Below are 17982 nucleotides of genomic sequence, written 5' to 3'. Positions count from 1 at the left end.
GCTTGTCTCTTTCCTTAGCGCGGCGCGAACGAAAACAGATACAAACATCTGAGCCCCCTTCAATTGGAAAGGATAACATAGCTGCGGGCCTCTTTCTGCCCTCGAGCCGTCGACTCTCTCTACTTTAACTACGATTCACCCATCCCTTTCACAACATCCACCTGTCACACATCCGCCAGGCCCAGCCATGTCAGCATCTTCGCAACAGGGCGACCTTGCAGCCGCCAAAGACATGGTGCGCGACTCTTCCTCAAAGCATCTCGGCGGCACCATCCCGCACATCCCAGAGTCCAAGGAGGAGCTCAAGACCGAGGCCAAGGCTGTGGCCTCGGCGGGTGCTGCACAACTGCGCTCGTTCGCGGCGGGTGGCTTCGGAGGCGTCTGCGCCGTCGTTGTCGGTCATCCGTTTGACCTCGTCAAGGTCCGCCTGCAAACGGCCGAAAAGGGCGTTTACTCGTCTGCCATCGATGTTGTCCGGAAGAGCGTCGCGCGGGATGGTATGAGGGGCTTGTATGCAGGCGTTAGTGCGCCGCTCGTTGGTGTCACCCCCATGTGTAAGTTCTGCGTTTGCTCAACGCCTGTGAAGAGCTAGAGAATGTCTCGAACAAGAGAGAAAAGCTAATGAGGTGTCTGATTGCATTTTTTTTCACAGTCGCCGTCTCATTCTGGGGTTATGACCTTGGCAAGACTCTCGTACGCAGCGCGTCGTCCAACCGGGACGGGCCTCTCTCCATAGCACAAATTTCCGCCGCCGGCTTCTTCTCCGCCATACCAATGACTGCCATCACGGCACCATTTGAGCGTGTAAAGGTGATCCTGCAGGTCCAGGGTCAGAAGCAGCTCGCACCCGGCGAGAAGCCGCGCTACAGCGGTGGTCTCGACGTAGTACGGCAGCTGTATAAGGAAGGCGGAGTGAGATCTGTCTTCCGCGGCAGCGTGGCGACGCTGGCGCGTGACGGCCCCGGGTCGGCGGCATACTTTGCTGCGTATGAGTACATCAAGAGGAAGTTGTCCCCCGTCGACCCTGTCACTGGCAAGCCGAGTGGGGAGCTGAGCCTGATGGCCATCACATGTGCCGGCGCGGCGGCTGGAGTCGCCATGTGGATCCCGGTCTTCCCTGTTGACACCGTCAAGAGCCGGCTGCAGACTGCTGAGGGCAATGTCACGATCGGTGGTGTCATCAAGGGCTTGTATGCTAAGGGTGGCTACAAGGCTTTCTTCCCAGGATTCGGACCGGCTCTGGCGAGAGCGGTCCCGGCCAACGCTGCGACGTTTTTGGGTGTTGAGCTGGCGCACCAAGCCATGAACAAGGTGTTTGATTGAAGCAAGCTGGCTATATCATCTCTGATAGAGTTGGACGTTGGGTGCAAGGGAAATTCAGCATGCCGCAACATGTGGGATATGATCTATAGGGCGCATCCTTGTTCGGTTACAATTTAACTTGAGGATACAAGGTCCCGATTCTTTTTTAGATTGAATGTCTAATAGATCGATTCATTAGCAGATAGACACGGCCTTAGACTGCCTAACTAGAGCTCTTGCTCGTTTTGTTTTATTTATGAAGCCAATACTTTCTCTCGGTCCTGGAGAGGAGGGGTCATTTATCATGGAAGCCCAACAATATCTAAGACTCCATGCATCGCTCGAGTGTAATTTACCACTCAGCCACCTCATCAGTCCACAAACTTTCCACCACATATCACACATCTGACTACGGACCGCAGCGCATCGGTCAGATTAGCATCGTGATGACCAGGTAATAAGCTTGTTATCGCCTCGGCCCTCAAGCTACGCTTGCCACAGACGCCACAAACCCGAGATGAACCGTGTTTGAGGATTGGCAAACTGCTGATAGTGCAGATCTCTGCGAACTTCGTGTCAGTATCGAGTCGAAATCAGTTTCGTACGGCTTACAAGAGTGTCATTAAGCACACTTACCGAAACTGTGTCTCTTGGGACACAAAAAGAAGAGCCCGTTGCGTACCAGCGGTTGCCGGCAATACGCACACGAACTGGCGATGCCCTCGAATGCCTTTTTGACGACGGGAATACCTTCAGCATTCTCCTTTGGTCTGGTTACTCCGGCAACGTCAGGCCCGCGTCCATACATCCACTCGAACATCTTGGCCTCTGTCGACAGTCTTGCAATGTGCGGGCCATTGATGACCTCGACCTTGTCCTCCTCCTCAGCCCAAGGCGTAGCATGACAGTGAAAGGAGAGCGTGCTGCGTGCCTGGTGCCAAGCTCCACGCTCCACCACCGCAGCCGCCATCTTGGCCCAAACGACTGCGCTACAGCCGCCGCCTGGAGACAGGGCGATTCCGTACAGACGGGCGCGCCAGATGGGGATGCTGTCATCATCCGCTGATGATGCCGGTGCGTCCATTTGCTTGAGATGATTCTGCATAACGTCGACGTCCTCCTCGCCCTCTGCGTCCTCATCTTCATCATCGTCGTCCATCTCGTTGTCGTTTTCGTCGTTCTTGTCTTCATCTTCATCATCATCGCCATCGCCGATGCCTAAGCCCTCGGCTCCCGTCTTGCCCAACATGTGTTTGGGCATAGATATGTCAAGTATACGGGAGACAGCCACAGCCCACTTCGGGTTGGGGCCAGCCTCGCTACTCGTTGACGGAACTGTCGTCTCATACCAGCCCCTTGACGCCTGTGTTGCTGAGAGACGAATCAGGGTGTAGACTGGCGGTTGATGTATACTGCTTCCTTGCAGGTGCGGGTGTACAACAAGGTCTGTGTTTCATTAGCGATTGGCATGGTCGGGCTAAAAATCTGGGAATGGAAACTTGATCCTGGAGACTAGCTACCTTGTATTGGGTTTCTTGATATTTCTTCAGGCCCAGGGTAAACACAACCGCATTGCGTCAGGGCATGCGGTTGGATTCGTGACGTCTCAATCGACATGTTGACCTCGAAAATTTTTGGTACCATCGGAGTGGCGATAACGCCTCGGCAGATCTTTTGACCTTGAACTGTCCACACCTGTTTGAATCAGATATAAATGTTAGCGCATACAGGATGGGCACTTTGTACCTATAGAGCAGAAGAGGACAAGGACAAGATAATCCTCACATTATCCTCAAATGACATAAAGGCATCGGGGGCTAGGAACATGCATCTCCCATCCGAATCAGTCTCGGCGACGTCAACAAAAGGCACATCGCCCTCTCTGAACCATTCTCGTCTGACTGTGACCTTTCGGAAGCCAACGTATCCTCGCGAGATGTATCCTAGCAAAAGTTCCTTTGAATCCTCACCACTGCTGGAGCTGGGGCCGAAGCTCAGTCCAACTGTCGACTTGTCAGGGACGTAGTCGAGGTCGTGAACATGGCCCGGAGGATGGGGGCCCTTGGCGTCGAATCTCGCCACCTCCTCGATCTGCCATCCGGCTCCCACGACCCCATCTTCCCAATCCACAGATACGCGTGCGTGTACCGCCAATATCGCGATCTCCAAATCATCCGTCGTGACCGCCATCAAGGCTTTGCCAGGCCATATCTCTTGGCTCCAGGCGAATGACCGATAACACTCTCCCCAGGTTGCTTGCTTTGGAACAGATAGGCGCTCGCCCACACCCCAGAGGACCTCCCAACCTTCGGTGCTGTACATGCTGCCAAGATGGTGGCCACGCTGCTCGTCTGCCGCAGCCACCAGGGGCTCGCCATACACGGCTATATAGCCCGCAGCGCTGTGGACTGCCAGCAGACAGCGATCGTTGCGGCCTATTGGGGGAGACCAAGCGAGGGAGAGAACTTGGTTGAGTGACGAGCCGACGCTAGTGAACAAGCCCGATCCCGCGCCCGTGACATTGAAAGGGTTGTTTCGATCCCTCAAATTCGGCATCTTCCTCCAGGCGTTCTTGGGTATCTCGTCGTCGGGCAACGCATCGTCTTCAAAGTCGTCCTCGCTCCCACTGCCTTCCCCATTACCTGCGCCAGAGCTGTCCTCGGTACCGTGGTCGACCCAGCCGTCGTAGGGACTGTCGACGCCCGACGTGGCAAACAGGTGAAAGTTTACCCGTGGGCTTACCCTCGGCAGCGATATGGGTATCCTGCGTTGACCATCGGCGTATTGGGGCTTGAGCGGCTGGATCTTGTCGATTCCCTCGAGCCATGAGGAGCCGGCAGCGGCGGCCTGCTTGCGCCTCTGCTCGGCAAAGTCGACATGAAACCGCGGGAACTGGGGCATAAACACCAAGACCGAGTCGTCGGCCGCCACGGCCAGCTCAGCATCAGCAGACCATGCGATTGCGCGCTTGCCAAAAGGCCTACTCCGGAGCTCGATGGTCTTGAGCTGAAGGGCCTGAGTGATGGGAAAGTCAGTTCAAAAACTGACGGACGAGGAAACAAATGCGCCAGACTCAATAATTGGGTTGCCAAGTTGAATGAGAATCGAAAACCTCACCCGCATTGCGGCGAGTAGCAAAGGCCAGTATTGACTGCGGTTTTGTGCGAGACTTTGCGAGCGCAGATGATGAGCATAAAACTCTCCCATCTCCCCGTAATTTCATCTCTCTCTCTCTTTCATTTTTTTTTTTTTTCATGAGAGCTCAAATCATATCATTTCCCCGTCTGCTTCAAAGTAGACAGACTCGAGAATTCTTCAAGAAGCCCATGGCCAAGCATCAACTTACCTCTGTATCCATATTTGACAGTTCGCTGGTCCCTTGGGATCAGGAGACATTCAACATTCGATAATTGATTTGTTTTTCATGATTGGTGCTCAGAATTCTTGAGTTGTCTTGTTCATTGTGGCTGTCGCTCTTTTTTTTTTTTTGTGCTGTTCATTCATCCACTGCGAAAAATTTACAAGTGCGGGGGGTAAAATGTCACAGCTACGATTCGAAGTCGAACCCTGTAATGATCCTCCCCTTACCTTGGCAACCTTTGGTATTTGCCTACCAGTCCTAACTGACTATTGAAGGCCATATTAACAAAGGATTATTGATTTGAACACTTTATTTGATAATATATACAGTAACCCTTGTGCGTTGCACACGAAAAAAAAGTCTCCTTTTAGTTCGACAACCCTTGGCTCTCGTATCATCAGCCTTCATCTCTTAAAGGTATTGACGAGCAGCATGGAACTGTTAAAAAATAAGAAACAACAGATGTATCCATGGCACATAGAGAGAGAGCATGATAAGCTCGTCACCGGTAGTATCAAGCGAGCAGTGGCCTACTCCCGTCAGGATCATCGGCATCTCTGTTGACTGCAGCGACTCTGTCTTTGCTTCTCGGAGTTAACCCGTCCAGCAAAGCTCACTCGGCATCGCCAGCATTAGTGGTATAGGCGAGCTCTTTGATTCAGTGTTTCTTTGTGGGCGGCGATTTCTCCAAGGTCTAATTGCGGCGCGACCAGAGAAGAGCCTGATGGCGATAAAAAAATGTGACTGGCACACAAAAATCTGTATGCGATCCGTTTTTCTCATAAAATATGGCCGTGATACTGTGCCCAGGAAATAATCAAACTTGTTGTTCAAAGTTTTTGTACCCTGAGTCTACAAATAAGAGCTCAAGCCCCAGATCAAGGCGCATCCAGAAATGGCAGTGGCGCTCATAATCTTCTTGGTCCAGTAGTTGTCATCAGTTAAAGGCTTGGTGATCGGAGACCTCTTGGGAAGAGACTGGTTGTCTTTTGGCGCAGCAGCGGCCGAAGCTCCGCGATTCTCCGAGGCGACAGCAGATTCCTCGGATTCGGCCTTGGCTTTGAGCGCAGCAATTTTCTTGCTCAGAGCAATCAAGTCCTCGTCCAACCCTGTGGTTACGTTCCCATCGACCTCGACATTTTGTACGTTTCCAAAGAAGTCGGTCAGCAGTTTTGCTCGTGCTGCCTCCGCTCCACCGGGGAAGAGGTCGTAGCGCATGCCGGCATGTGAGTGGATTTTTTCAAAAGTATAACTGTCAAAGAGGTCACCGATCGTCTTCTTGCTATTGATATCCTTGACCTCATTCTCGAGAAAGTCGAGGTTATAATATGTGTAGCGGTCGATGACGGCAACGCCGACATCGTTATCGGCGTGATGCGAGTACGAGGACTGGTCCAGTTCGGAGGATCCAGTCGCAATAATGTTTGGCGAATAGAGCTTGGTAAGCATCGTGTTGGCTTGGCAAGTGTCGATCATGAAAAGTATCTCGTTGTATCTGTCGCAGAAGTCATGTTAGTGAGGGAAAAAGGCCTTTGGTGGGTAATGGCAGCGACAGAAGACCCTTCCCTACCTCTTCTTTTCCCACATTTGCTCAAAGGCGTCGGCAAGATCAAACGCCCCTATTTCCTCTGCGTCCTGGAATTTGAGAAACTCATTGCCGCCATGGCCTGTCATATATACTAGGATGTTGCTGCGGTCGTCGGTCAACAACCGCTTACTCCGCGGCATCTCTTCGCCCACCCTATCTGTCAATAGCCTGATAAAATTCTCTACCGTAACCTCGTATCCACGGTAGTCAACCTCGATATTGTCGCCGTACAGGTCGACGGCGCGTTCGGCGTTAGAGTAGACGGTTCCGGGGAAGGCGTTTCGTGGGTTGCATGCCATGTCGTCGGGCAGCATCAGGATGATCTGCGAGTCGGGGATGCCAAGGCGCTTAACTGTGCGGTACATGGACAAAACATTTGCAAGATGGCGATAGTTGAACCAGAAGCGGGAGGTGCACACAAGAACCGCCCAGTTGCTAGTGTGTTCTGCTGCGACAGGAGGCGCAACGGCGAGGAGAGCCGCGGCCAGCAGCGTTGGCAATTGGAGTAGGCGAGAGAGCTGCATCTCGACGAAGTCGGCCAAAGTAATTGGGGGAGGTAGAAGAATTGAGCGGTAAACCGTAGTTACGTGCCCTAAATTGTAGCAACAGTTGTAGGCATTATGGTGCTAATGAGGTGTCGGCAAAAGCACTCGCATGATGTCGTCGATGGACAATGATCGGAATGATGTGTTTACGTCGCGATCAATCGATTGGATTAATAATTAATGGACTGCCTCCGTTTCCATTTAATGCCATTGTAGCAATTACTACGGTACCTTGTACCTACCCGCAAGGTAACGACCCTGAAGCTAGCCCGGCCCCACAAGCCAGGGGGTTGGCTGGCATCTGGTATGGACCTTAACTTGATCCTTGCAGCTAGCTACTGGGAAAAAGTAACCTGAGCTCCCTCACAGCCCGTGTCGATCACATGCTCAAGAAACATGATTGTCACACTCAAAGTTTGCGCGCCCTACCCTCAGAATCTCAGTTACTTTGCCCACGTGGTATGCATGGGGCAATATATTTTCCTACTACAGGACACCAAGGCTCACCTCTGTGCAGCACTAGCGGAATGTGTAGTTACAGTAGCCGTGACAGGGATTTTGTGGCCAAACACAGTTCCCATGTGGGCTCCCTCTGTTCCCAAGTTGTTGGTGGGGTTATTTCTTCCGTCACTGGGAGACTCGTCCCAGAAATTAGCTTACCACAGTAGGCAGCCCCAGAATAATATGGTGCCCGCCCATGACGTTTCAATCTTTGTCTGCTGATTCACAGACAAACTTTCCGTCCGTTCATCCCTCCTCCATGCACGCCCTGATCTCAGACGAATCCCGCAAGTTGTTTAATATCGAACTGTCCGAAATTTCATAACGCGGCTGACTACCATAGGTACACGGTTGTTTGTTTACTTTTGAACGCATCGCAGAGCTTGCTTTCACGTCTAGCTGCCTGCAACCCCCTCACCGAGAGGAGCCATTCAACCTGGCCCTCTATAAAATTCCGATTGTCCACCATAATAACCCAGAGGCGGCATCCTCCTCTCGGCTGCCATCCTGATCTGACGGCAAACCCAGACTTTTGTGTGACAAAAAAAAAAAAGCACCCATCATGCCTCCGCCTTCTTGCATCTTCATCGTCCGGTATGCACTTGCAGTCACATTCATCCTCCTCAAATCTCGGTTTGCAGCAAGACATCAGCTGACCATCTCCTTGCAACCAGACACGGTCATCGACTCGATTCTGCAGACAAGCAGTGGCACCTCACATCTCCGACACCATACGACCCTCCTCTCACATATACCGGATGGACGCAGTCCAGAATCACCGGCGAGCAAATTGCAGCCATCCTGCGCAAGCGCGCCCAAGAGCACGATGCCTCGGAACCAGAAAAGAAGACGCGCCGCAAAAAGACATTTCGAGTTGTCATCCACACATCACCCTTCCTTCGATGTATACAGACTTCGATAGCCATCAGTTCAGGGTTGGCGTCGAAGCCGTCGTTGCTGGCCGATGCTAGAAGGGCCTTGTCGCCCTTGCAGCTAAGTCAGATTGGCCAGGGCGCGGGCGCTACAGGAAACACACCACAACGGTCCAGACCTGTGGGCAAGAAGGCCGTCTTGCGTATTGACGCCTGGCTCGGCGAGTGGCTGTCACCAACATACTTTGAGCTCATAACCCCACCGCCTGGATCTGTCATGATGCTGGCAAGCGCCAAGGCAACACTGCTAAAGCCCGAGAACTACCACAGTTACCCGCACATCCAGACTCGAGCACACTCAAATTCTTTGGCCCAAAACACGAGCAGTGGCCATCTCTGGGGTTCAGCTGGCGCGCGGGTCGGCCCGAGTCCATTGTCGGCGGCGGCGCCAACAAGTGCGACAGGGAGTGGGTCCACTTCAGCGCCACTGGAGAACATGGACAACATGGAAAAGGCCTTACCGCGGCTGGAATCACGGCAAGCAGTCGATTGGGCTCACAGTCACAGGGGGACTATTGAAAGCCAGAGGCCTTCAACAGCGCCGCCTGCGGCCTCAGATGCCGAAGTTGGAGCTTACGACCCACCCGTGCCCTCGTTCTCGATATCCAAGAATGCGCCCATCCCGGAGGGATACGTGAACCATGCCAAGGACGCTTGCGTGGTTGTTGACTATCAATGGGATTCGATGCGCCCCCCTTATGACTGGGGTGATGGCGGCGAGCTGCCCGAGGAATGGTCCGATATGCATAAGCGTTTCAGCAAGGGCTTGCAGAAATTGATCGATTGGTACACGGTCGAGGAGGAACCGGCAACAGCAGTGACCAGCGAAGCCATCCGACCAAGCGCGGCGAACGGAAGTGAGACGAGGGTTGAGGACAACAATGAGAACGATATTGAGACGGTGGTGATTCTCGTGTCGCATGGTGCCGGCTGCAATGCCATGATCGGGGCTATTGAGCACAAGCCTGCATTAATGGACGTGTCCTTGTCGTCGATTTCGCTTGCAACCTTGAAGTCGAACAACAGTTTGCCATCGAGTAATCACGAAGGTGTTCGAATGCACCATAGGTACGATCTCAAGCTGAAAGCAAATGTGGAACACCTGCGGCCACTGGCGCCGGCAAACTCGTTGCGTTCGCCGCCAGCCGGGGGCATGTTTGATGGTAATAGCAATAGCAGGGCTCGTGCGAACCATCATTCCTTCTCGTCCGGAACTGCTAGCAACGGCAGCGACTGGAACTCGGCGGGTGGCGGTGGCATGAGCAGAAAGATATCCTCCGGTCGCTCCATCGCTTCCTTCAGGGAAAGTTTGCAGAGATCTGGAGGCCGCCAAGATGCAGCCACGCCATCTTTCACGCCTTCAGGTCTCTCTCGCACACCATCACTGGGTTTGTGGTCGCCAAAACCTTCCCAAAAGGTAGATGAGGAGTGTATTGATGATGAAGAAGCGGAGCTGATAGATTTGCGGAGAACGGATGTTGGAAATGGTGGTACTATCCATGGGGGAAACAGCCAGCAGGTTAATCCAGTGGGCGAGGACGAAAGTGATGAAAAGGACGTGGTTACACAGCTCCCGTCTATGGCGGAAAGGCCGGACGTGGTGCGCGACACGAGCTGCTCAAAGCGACGATGGACAGTGACTGACCGCGCCTAGTAACGCGGTACTCATATGGATTACTTGTGAAAGGCCATGACCGGACTTCGGGCACGTTCAGGCGACAATTTGTGGATAAACAAGACCGTCATGGTTGGAAAATGCTCAAGAGCCCGACTCTGATGCTATTGGAGGTGCCTAACCACACGCGATGATTGAGGATGATGATGATTTCAGCTCTGGACTCGATATGTATGACAGTTTTGTACGATTGCATGTCTTTTCTCAGCTTGGCGACAAAGTATGATACCCCAATGCATCAACCCTTTTAGGTGAAACGGTACGGAACCTAGGGTGCAAACAAATCTGGCCAATAAGTAGGTTATCTTTTATCGTGCCAACAAAGCTCGGTTCTGTTGGAGTTTGTGTATGATATTCCAGCATACTGTTTATACCCTTGCCTATATACTTGCGCTGTTACCGCCGGCATCTGACAAATAACATTGATTGTCAAAGAAGTCTTAGCATGCATCACTTCGTGCTTAGTATCTTGTTTCACATGGCAAGGCAGCGGAAAACTAGATTCGCTGTTGCCAAACAAACTCTTATCTGAAGAAGGCATCTACACCCTTGTACTCCTCTTCAGCTTAGTCTCCTTGACAGCCAGGCATTCAGGGTTGCATGTTCGATTGCAATGTCACTCGTAGTGATTATAGGCAGGCCCGTCGCGGGCCAGGCCAGGCCCTCACATATATCGGTGAACAGACTAGATTTGTGGCTGTTGGCTGCCGTCCGGGCAAGACAAGTAAGTCACTACGATGACCCCTCGATGATCTCTAGGTGGATTGTGCCCTCCATCTGGCAGAACTTCACAGCGCCTCTTGCCCGCGTTGCTCTACTTCCTCCTGTCAAAGACAAAGATCGGCCTTGGACCGGCTGCCACTGACCAAAACCTGGAGTAGCGAGTGCAGCTTCTTCGCCATTGCTCCCTTCCAGTTAAAAGCGATGCGTGCCCACTGGTCTGGGCAGAGGAGCCTGCGTCTGGCACGGAGGTGCTAGAACCATCTGTGGCCTGGGCCGCCCACCTTTCCCAGATTCCAAGTGTCGCTTGCGCATGCGCAGGCCTGCTAAGGCCTATGACTCGGCGATGTGGCGGAGGTCAGCGCCGGTGGTGCGGCTGGCTGAGTGGAAGAGAACCTGAAGGTGCGCCTCGCTCGGTCAGCGAAACGTCGCAATCTTCTTGAGCTATAACAAGTCGTTCCGCCAACCGTCTTTGCCGATACTAACCCCGGAAGTGGGTGCCGCCAACTCAAGCTGAGCCAGGTGAGGGATTGACTCTCGCGGAGGTTGGCCCATAGCGGAGATCATGTCCTCCACCTCGAGGATCGAGTCTATCTGCAGTAGTGGCGGGTGAGGCTTTTGTCCGTCAGAAGGGCTGCTCCTGACCAGGCTGCAGCAGACTTGAAACATCATGAGTACAAACAAGAGAACCTACATAGTGTTTCTGACTTTTAGGACTACATTTCCTCGGCATTTTATGGCAGCATCATCTCTTGAACGCTAATTAACAATCCAGAAGAACAGAACTTACAACAGCTCTACAACAAGCCACCAAAGCTTCTGTCAACTGCCTGCACATATGTGTGGGAGGTTCAAGAGTGAGACAGACGGGGTGAAGAGTAGGTCGCAACGTCGGATATGGCAGTTTTGCTACAAGGTAAAGTGAATGGAGAACTAAATGAACTATTCCGCTCAAGCTATAATAAACATGAGGGTACTGGCTTGGGGTATATGGCATTATAGCAAACCACCATCCGGACCAAAACTGCAACAAACAACACGAAGCTCACTAAACAATCATTTTTCCAACGCCAAATCAAAGAAGCCAGCTTGATCCAACCCATAAACTTTTGTAGTAAAAAGCAACAAAACGCCTGAACAGGTCAAGAATGAAGAGACAATTCAGGGACCGCTCAATCTTTGCAGAATGAGGCTAGAGCCAGTCAAATCTCTGCAAAGTCGCAGTTCTCCTCAAGCCGCGCACATCTATTGAGAAAAGACGTCCACGGAGCAAAAAGACGGCTCTTGGGGCTGGCCTGAACCATTTACTGAACATGCACCTGCGGCCCCTGCTTCCACTGGGGCTGGTGGGTGTAGACAGGCTGCTGGACGGGCTGGGCCTGGATGAAGGCCTGCGGCTGCGGCGGGTAGCCATGGGTGGGCTGGAACTGCGTGACGGGGGCAAAGGCAGGGCTCTTGTCAGGCGAGGGGAAGGTCAGGCCGCGCTCGGAACGCCTGTTGAGGGCCCGGCTGATGTACATGAGCAGTGCTCCGACGGTCATGGCGATGGCGGCTCCCCACATGACGACGAGGAAGCCGCGGCCAATCTGGGCAGACGCGATCTTGCGGTCCCTGAGGTCCTTGGCCAGGAGGTGGGAGCGAACGGTCAAGGTGATGGCGCAGGCGATGGTCATGCTGGCCGAGAAGGTATACCAGTAGCAGCGGACGCTGTCCCAAACCGAGGGCGCCAGATAGCTGAGGCGGTCGCGGGAGCACTTGGGAGCCGGGCAGAGCGACTTGCCAAACGGACAGTGGCAGCCCATGGTGCTCTTGGCGCAGCTGATGAAGATCTCCTTGACAAGGGTGACGAAGATGGTGAGGAAAACCATGAAGCAGAAGATCCAGTGCAGGGTGGACGAGTACTCGTCGTTGCCGCCCCTGAACCTCCACGGCTGGAAGAAGGGGTTGGTGCAGTCGACGGTGCTGAGGCTGAGGCACTGATAGTCCGACTTGGGCAGGTCGAGCTTCTCGGCGACCCTGCGGAAATCCTCGGGCACCTTGAGGTTGTCGGCGCCGGTGTAAATCAAGCCGCCAGTTTGCTCCTTTTTGGTCGCGTTTGCATATTCCCAGCCGAAGCCGGCCGGGAAGTGGTACATCTTAACCTGATAAGCATCGGTGCCGTTCCCGCCGCTCTTGGGGACAATGCCGCTGAACTGCATATGCAGAAGAGTTATAATTAGTACTAGCACGAGATGTCGCGAGACAGTAGATGAAGCTTCTTACCTCAACCAGAGATAGTTCAGACATGTTTATCAGGATTTTGTTGTTTTCCTCACGGGTAGAAACGCCCGAGACAAAGATCAACAGGACGGCGAGGAATGTAAAGATGGTGCAAAGCACGGTGATGACACGGAGGACCCTAGAAAAAGGCCGGGCTCCAGGTCGTGGACCTCCTGGCTTAAAAGAGTATGCTCCCTCCATAGTGGCGAGTGTTTTGTTTCAAGAAAGTAGATAAAAATACAACAAGGATGGAGGACAAGAGTTGAGAGTCGAGGAAAGAATAGGAAAGAAAAGTGAAATAAACAGCGCCGCTTCAAGCTGCGAATATGTTTAGCGATATCTAGGAATTCCAGCCAGAGCAGTATTCAACTGAAGGTAAGGAAATCTCGAGAACACCCCAAGAATACCATATGATATATTTGAGAAGACAAAAATGATGATGGTACAAAAACACAATTCTACCCCCTAGAAGATGAAGACGGCGACATCTTTAATATCAACGTTGAGCCCATCTCTTTGCTTACCGCAGCAAAGCGCCCCTTTGTTTACTCCGCAGAAGCGGTGCCTAAAAGAGGATTTGCTGTTGGTGATGGGTTAGAGTGGGTTCATTCGAGTGTGACTGCTGTGGATGGCCCAGGCAGGCTGAGCCGGGGACTAAGATTACTACAACAGCGCTGCCGACCAAAACCCCTTGGCGGCCTTGATTTAGCACCACCAGCCCCCCACCCCCGCCGGCCTCCGCTCATAGGGCAAAACGGGCCCCACCTGGACGCTGAAGGAGCAGCTTCCAGCTGGTGTCGCATGTGTTCTTGTGTTGCGGCGCAGCACAAGGATGATTTGCTCTCATTCGCCTGGCAAACCCATCATCACACACAGATTTACGGTGCATGGCATCCTTTGCTGGTGTCGGAACCAAGAAAATACAGCGACACTTTGGTTGATGAAGGGGCTATGTTTGTTGGTCTGGGAAAAGCACTTGCGGTGCGGACTTTCCAGCCTGATTACAACGCGACCTTGATCGACTCCCACTTTTTTTTTGTCCATCTATTTATTAAAGGTTTTCTTCACCCTCTACCTTTGTCGCTCACGCCCGGCAGCCCTCGAGCCACTCCCTAGGCAGTTCTCGGTTCTTGCGTGAGAACCTTGTCTTGCTCTCGAGTGGGTTGCATCATTACAGTCAGCAACAAGGGATAATTGGCATCTAGCCCACAATGGCATAAACCTGATTGCATTTTCTAGTCTAGAGACTGAGTAAGATAGTACTTAGGTACGCAGCTCATGTTTGTAGTATGCCATCACCTTTCAGCCATTATCGACCATTATTATTGTGGTTGGAGTAAATGCAGTCGACTTGGTGATGCTTGAATAACGAACCAACACCCCGTAACACTTGGCACTCTCTTGGCCAACATTCCAATCTACTACTCTACATTTCGACCGTGACTAAATAAAAAAAGAAAAAAATTGGTAAAACAAGGGTTCATGTTCTCGATGGGATTCATTTCGCATAGGGTCCCGTTTTGCCCAGATTATAAACCCAAGAAACAAAAACCAAGCCAAATCTTAGCCAAATCAAAATGCGCACCAAAAAGAGAGAAGCTCTCAACCCAAAACACCTCGGCGTTACTCGTTCACCACGCTCAACCTGGCGTCCCTGTCTCGTCTTTCTGGCATCACCTCCGCACTCATCGGCCCATGCCTCATCATCTTGTAAAAGCTGCCCAGTCTCCCCTTGCCCCTCTCCAGACCACCCTGAGAGCCAGATCCCCCGCCACCGTTGTCGTACACAACAGGCGTCGCCCCCTGACCGGCCAGAGGATGTCCGCCACTGCTCGCGCTGCCCATGCTGCTGGGGGTGCCACCACTAGAGGTGCTGGCGCTCATGGCCCCGGCCTCTCCGAACGAGCCCTGTCGACAGGCGGCGTGGCTCGACGTATGGTAGTAACCTTCGTCAGCGTCGGGCTCGACATGGACAGACGCGCTGTTGTCGTCCTGCTGTTTCTCCTGTAGTTGACGTAGCCGTCCCTTTTCCCTCGCGGCCGCCATCTCAGCCCGCCCCGTCTCGATGGCAGCCTGGTTCTTGATCCTTGAGTTGTCATCGTCACCAAAGCGTCTGTCTACGGCGTCGTTTATGGTCCCGCGGAGAGTCTCGGCGACGCCCTGTAGAGGCTTTGGTCAGCATTTGGGTGATTCATTTGGTTTAAAAAAGAAAATCCCTTACATGGATGCCAACCGCTGCATTCTTCAGGTTGCTCAAGGTTGACTTTTGCTGCAAAGGCTTCTTGGGCGGCAGGGGCGGGGCCTGTTCCCGGTTTGAAGGCCCCTGCGTATCAAAAAGGGGCCTGGGCTGCAGCCCCGTGCTGGTATCGGATTCTAGGGACGATTCGTTGGTGGAGATGGAGGCTTCCTCCTCGATTGGTGACACCGTCATCGGGTTCTTCTTCTCATGGCCCGGCGACGCAGACAGCTCCACTCGGTTCCGGATGTTGCTCCTGTTTGGTACGGGCGGGGATAGTCCACTGCCCTCCCCCTCGTGGGCCGCAGATGTGACAGCCGCCGCAGAGGTCGAGGATGCTGACGATGACTGGGCTGAACCCTGGCCGATCGGAGGTGGTGGAAGAGGCACTGGGGCCTGCATTCCCGGCTGCGGCGGTGCAGGTGCAGGAGGGTCCGAGCCTGTGCGGTTGGTGATATGAGCAGGCGGAGGTGACGGGCTATCGCTCGCCGCTGAAGGCATCTGGACCGTCGTAGACCCGCTGGGTCCTGTAGTAGTGGTGGTGGTGGTGGTGGTTGTAGTCGTCGTCGTGACCGTGTTTCCCGTCCGCGCATCATGGTAGGTCTGTTGCGTGATGGGCTCGCCTTGGGTGGCGGCCGTGGTGGACGGTGCCGGCGGGGCGACCTGGGAGACGGGCTGTGTCGGGGGTGTTGGGGGCGTGATGAGAGTCGACGGCGGCTGGAGGAGGCCGTTCCCTCGCGTGGGGATCGTTCCAGCACTGGTACTAGGGGTAGTGTCGGAGGGCAGGGAGGCGTTGTTTGGCGGAGCAACCGTCGTGGATGTTGCCGGATTTGGTAGGCTGCCTCCGCTGCCATATGCCGAATCAGTCGATACGGACTGTTCTGCTGGATTGCTGCCAGTCTTGTCCTTGACCCTCTCCTTTTCCTTTTCTTTGGTCGAAGACGAAAACGAAAAGGGGTTGGAAAGCCTAAACTTGGACTTCTTTTCCTTGTCGGACTCCATTGGCGACGTTGGCCCCGAGAATGAATCCGACCGCCTGCGGGATGGCGACGGCTGCTTCTTGACCAATTTACGACCCGTCCCAATGGACTCCTGACGCCGGTATTCCGGTTGAGTTGCGATCATGGTTTCGTAATATTAGTGATTAGGTCTAGTCCTGACAATGACCGAGGTGTCGGAGAGAAACACGGGAATAATCGATCACAACGTCCAGAATTGGTGTTGCCAGGCGGGCGAGTCCTGTTATTTTTCTGCTGCACCCCCTGTGCAAATGTGCGCAAGCATATTGTGTATCGTCATCATAGCTTTTCCCCGTAAGGGATGATCTGTGATGTCATATCCCCCACGAAATCGCAGGTCCCGAAAACTTCCCCCCTCAGAAAACGCCCTCTGGTGGTGACGGCTGCGCAGAATGAGTAGACTGGCTGGTGATTTGTCTATTACGACAGCACCACACCCACACCCCAGCTCCCAATCAAGACTTGATCTGCATCGCGCTGAGCCGACATTTCCGTCCCAAACCGGGCAGGGGTTCTGCCTCGTTAAATATTCACTTGAACGTTGAGGATTGATGTCTATTCTCGAGCATATAGATATTTTCTGGCGTGTCATAGGAATCCCTTCAGCGACTCAAGGCATTTATTTGTCTCTGTTGGTGATTATGTCAAAGTTTGCTGCGAGTCGATAGGTGGTACTGTATCTAGTCTAATCGGCTTGAGGAACCAGGGACCGCAGAGAAAAGACGCAAACCAAGGAGGGAATTCTGTCAAAGTAAGCAGTTGGCAATATCAACCTGCACATGGGCGCCTAGATAGTCATTGCTTGGCTAAGAAAAAAGGTGAACCGAAGGACGAAAGGTAGGTGGATAGATTAATTACTACAGCCAGGTAGACAAAACGAGTCAGTTCTCGCCACTGGGCTGAATGGATGATCGTCAGGATTACTACCCTGAAGCTGGAGCGCAGTGGAGCCCAGTCCCCTAGGGTCTCATTGTGGAGCACATATGGGGCTTTTACTTCTCGGCTGAGTGAATCAACTTCACGTTGCGCGTACAGTACTTTCTGTTGCAGTAGATAGATCTTGGCATCACATGACCAGAGGAGCTTAGTCAGCGCTGTGCACACCATAAAAGCGCGGCCACGCTCATTAGCCTAGATAGCGCACCCTACCTGAGTTCATGGTTCTCCTTAGTCTCAGTGCTCAGACTAGACCCCCCTGCTTCGCAGTGGGGACCGAGCGCTCCATGTACCTTTCAGCCACATGGCTTTTCGACCAATTACATTGGCCGAAAAGATCGCGCTCGTTTTAATTTGAGGACATTTTATCGCATTTCGCCGTTTATGGCGGTACCACCAACGATAATTTGTCGCATTTCGCCGTTTATAACGGTATTATTAATAATATACCTAATGTTGCGATATCGTTATTTATTATTTTATTAATATAACGATAATTTGTGGTATTTTGCCGTTTATAACGGGTATATACAAAATATTCGCATTATAATGGCAAAAAAAATAATGTACCCAGGTATGCAATTAAATATTCGAATAAAAGAATAAATAAAAATTATAAAAATATATAGTATTTTGCGTTGAATTTATTGGAGTTTGTTGATTATTTAAATGCCGGCCGCGTCTTTATAGCCACTGTATTTGGAAAGATATTAAAATATTAAGTAAAATTTGTAATTTTTTATTATATTTAATTTTTGTTTTAAATAATGGTATATAATATTAACTTTAGTTTAATTTACAGTTTTTATAGCTTAGTAGACCTAATACTGCAAAGTGCATACAATTATCGATTGAAATAAAAATTTTATTAATATTTTTATATAAATTAACAATTTGTTAAAAAATTA

General features: G+C 52.2%; 7 protein-coding genes across 7 annotated transcripts; 2 read left to right on the top strand and 5 right to left on the bottom strand.

The window, feature by feature from the left end:
- Positions 1-187: 187 nt before the first annotated feature.
- Positions 188-1323, top strand: PpBr36_00104 (uncharacterized protein; the record flags this gene model as incomplete). The annotated part of the gene is made up of 2 exons (XM_029887297.1): positions 188-554; positions 653-1323. The coding sequence occupies 2 exons, from the start codon at positions 188-190 to the stop codon at positions 1321-1323; spliced, it is 1038 nt and encodes a 345-aa protein (XP_029752028.1).
- PpBr36_00103 (uncharacterized protein) lies at positions 251-4660 on the bottom strand (the record flags this gene model as incomplete). Its single annotated transcript, XM_029887296.1, has 6 exons — positions 251-427; positions 715-1264; positions 2010-2748; positions 2823-2997; positions 3088-4317; positions 4649-4660. 6 exons carry the CDS (start codon positions 4658-4660, stop codon positions 251-253), a joined length of 2883 nt encoding a protein of 960 aa, XP_029752029.1.
- An 855-nt stretch (positions 4661-5515) lies between these two features.
- On the bottom strand, positions 5516-6775 carry PpBr36_00102 (uncharacterized protein; the record flags this gene model as incomplete). The annotated part of the gene is made up of 2 exons (XM_029887295.1): positions 5516-6158; positions 6234-6775. 2 exons carry the CDS (start codon positions 6773-6775, stop codon positions 5516-5518), a joined length of 1185 nt encoding a protein of 394 aa, XP_029752030.1.
- Positions 6776-7859: 1084 nt separating this feature from the next.
- On the top strand, positions 7860-9883 carry PpBr36_00101 (uncharacterized protein; the record flags this gene model as incomplete). Its single annotated transcript, XM_029887294.1, has 2 exons — positions 7860-7891; positions 7972-9883. The coding sequence occupies 2 exons, from the start codon at positions 7860-7862 to the stop codon at positions 9881-9883; spliced, it is 1944 nt and encodes a 647-aa protein (XP_029752031.1).
- A 1074-nt stretch (positions 9884-10957) lies between these two features.
- PpBr36_00100 (uncharacterized protein) lies at positions 10958-11296 on the bottom strand (the record flags this gene model as incomplete). The annotated part of the gene is made up of 2 exons (XM_029887293.1): positions 10958-11020; positions 11111-11296. The coding sequence occupies 2 exons, from the start codon at positions 11294-11296 to the stop codon at positions 10958-10960; spliced, it is 249 nt and encodes an 82-aa protein (XP_029752032.1).
- Positions 11297-11928: 632 nt separating this feature from the next.
- On the bottom strand, positions 11929-13084 carry PpBr36_00099 (uncharacterized protein; the record flags this gene model as incomplete). Its single annotated transcript, XM_029887292.1, has 2 exons — positions 11929-12816; positions 12887-13084. 2 exons carry the CDS (start codon positions 13082-13084, stop codon positions 11929-11931), a joined length of 1086 nt encoding a protein of 361 aa, XP_029750833.1.
- A 1422-nt stretch (positions 13085-14506) lies between these two features.
- Positions 14507-16244, bottom strand: PpBr36_00098 (uncharacterized protein; the record flags this gene model as incomplete). Its single annotated transcript, XM_029887291.1, has 2 exons — positions 14507-15043; positions 15105-16244. The coding sequence occupies 2 exons, from the start codon at positions 16242-16244 to the stop codon at positions 14507-14509; spliced, it is 1677 nt and encodes a 558-aa protein (XP_029750834.1).
- Positions 16245-17982: the final 1738 nt, after the last annotated feature.

Source organism: Pyricularia pennisetigena, chromosome 2 (assembly GCF_004337985.1).
Source record: "Pyricularia pennisetigena strain Br36 chromosome 2, whole genome shotgun sequence".
Taxonomy (NCBI): domain Eukaryota; kingdom Fungi; phylum Ascomycota; class Sordariomycetes; order Magnaporthales; family Pyriculariaceae; genus Pyricularia; species Pyricularia pennisetigena.
This window is presented reverse-complemented; position numbering and strand designations above follow the sequence as displayed.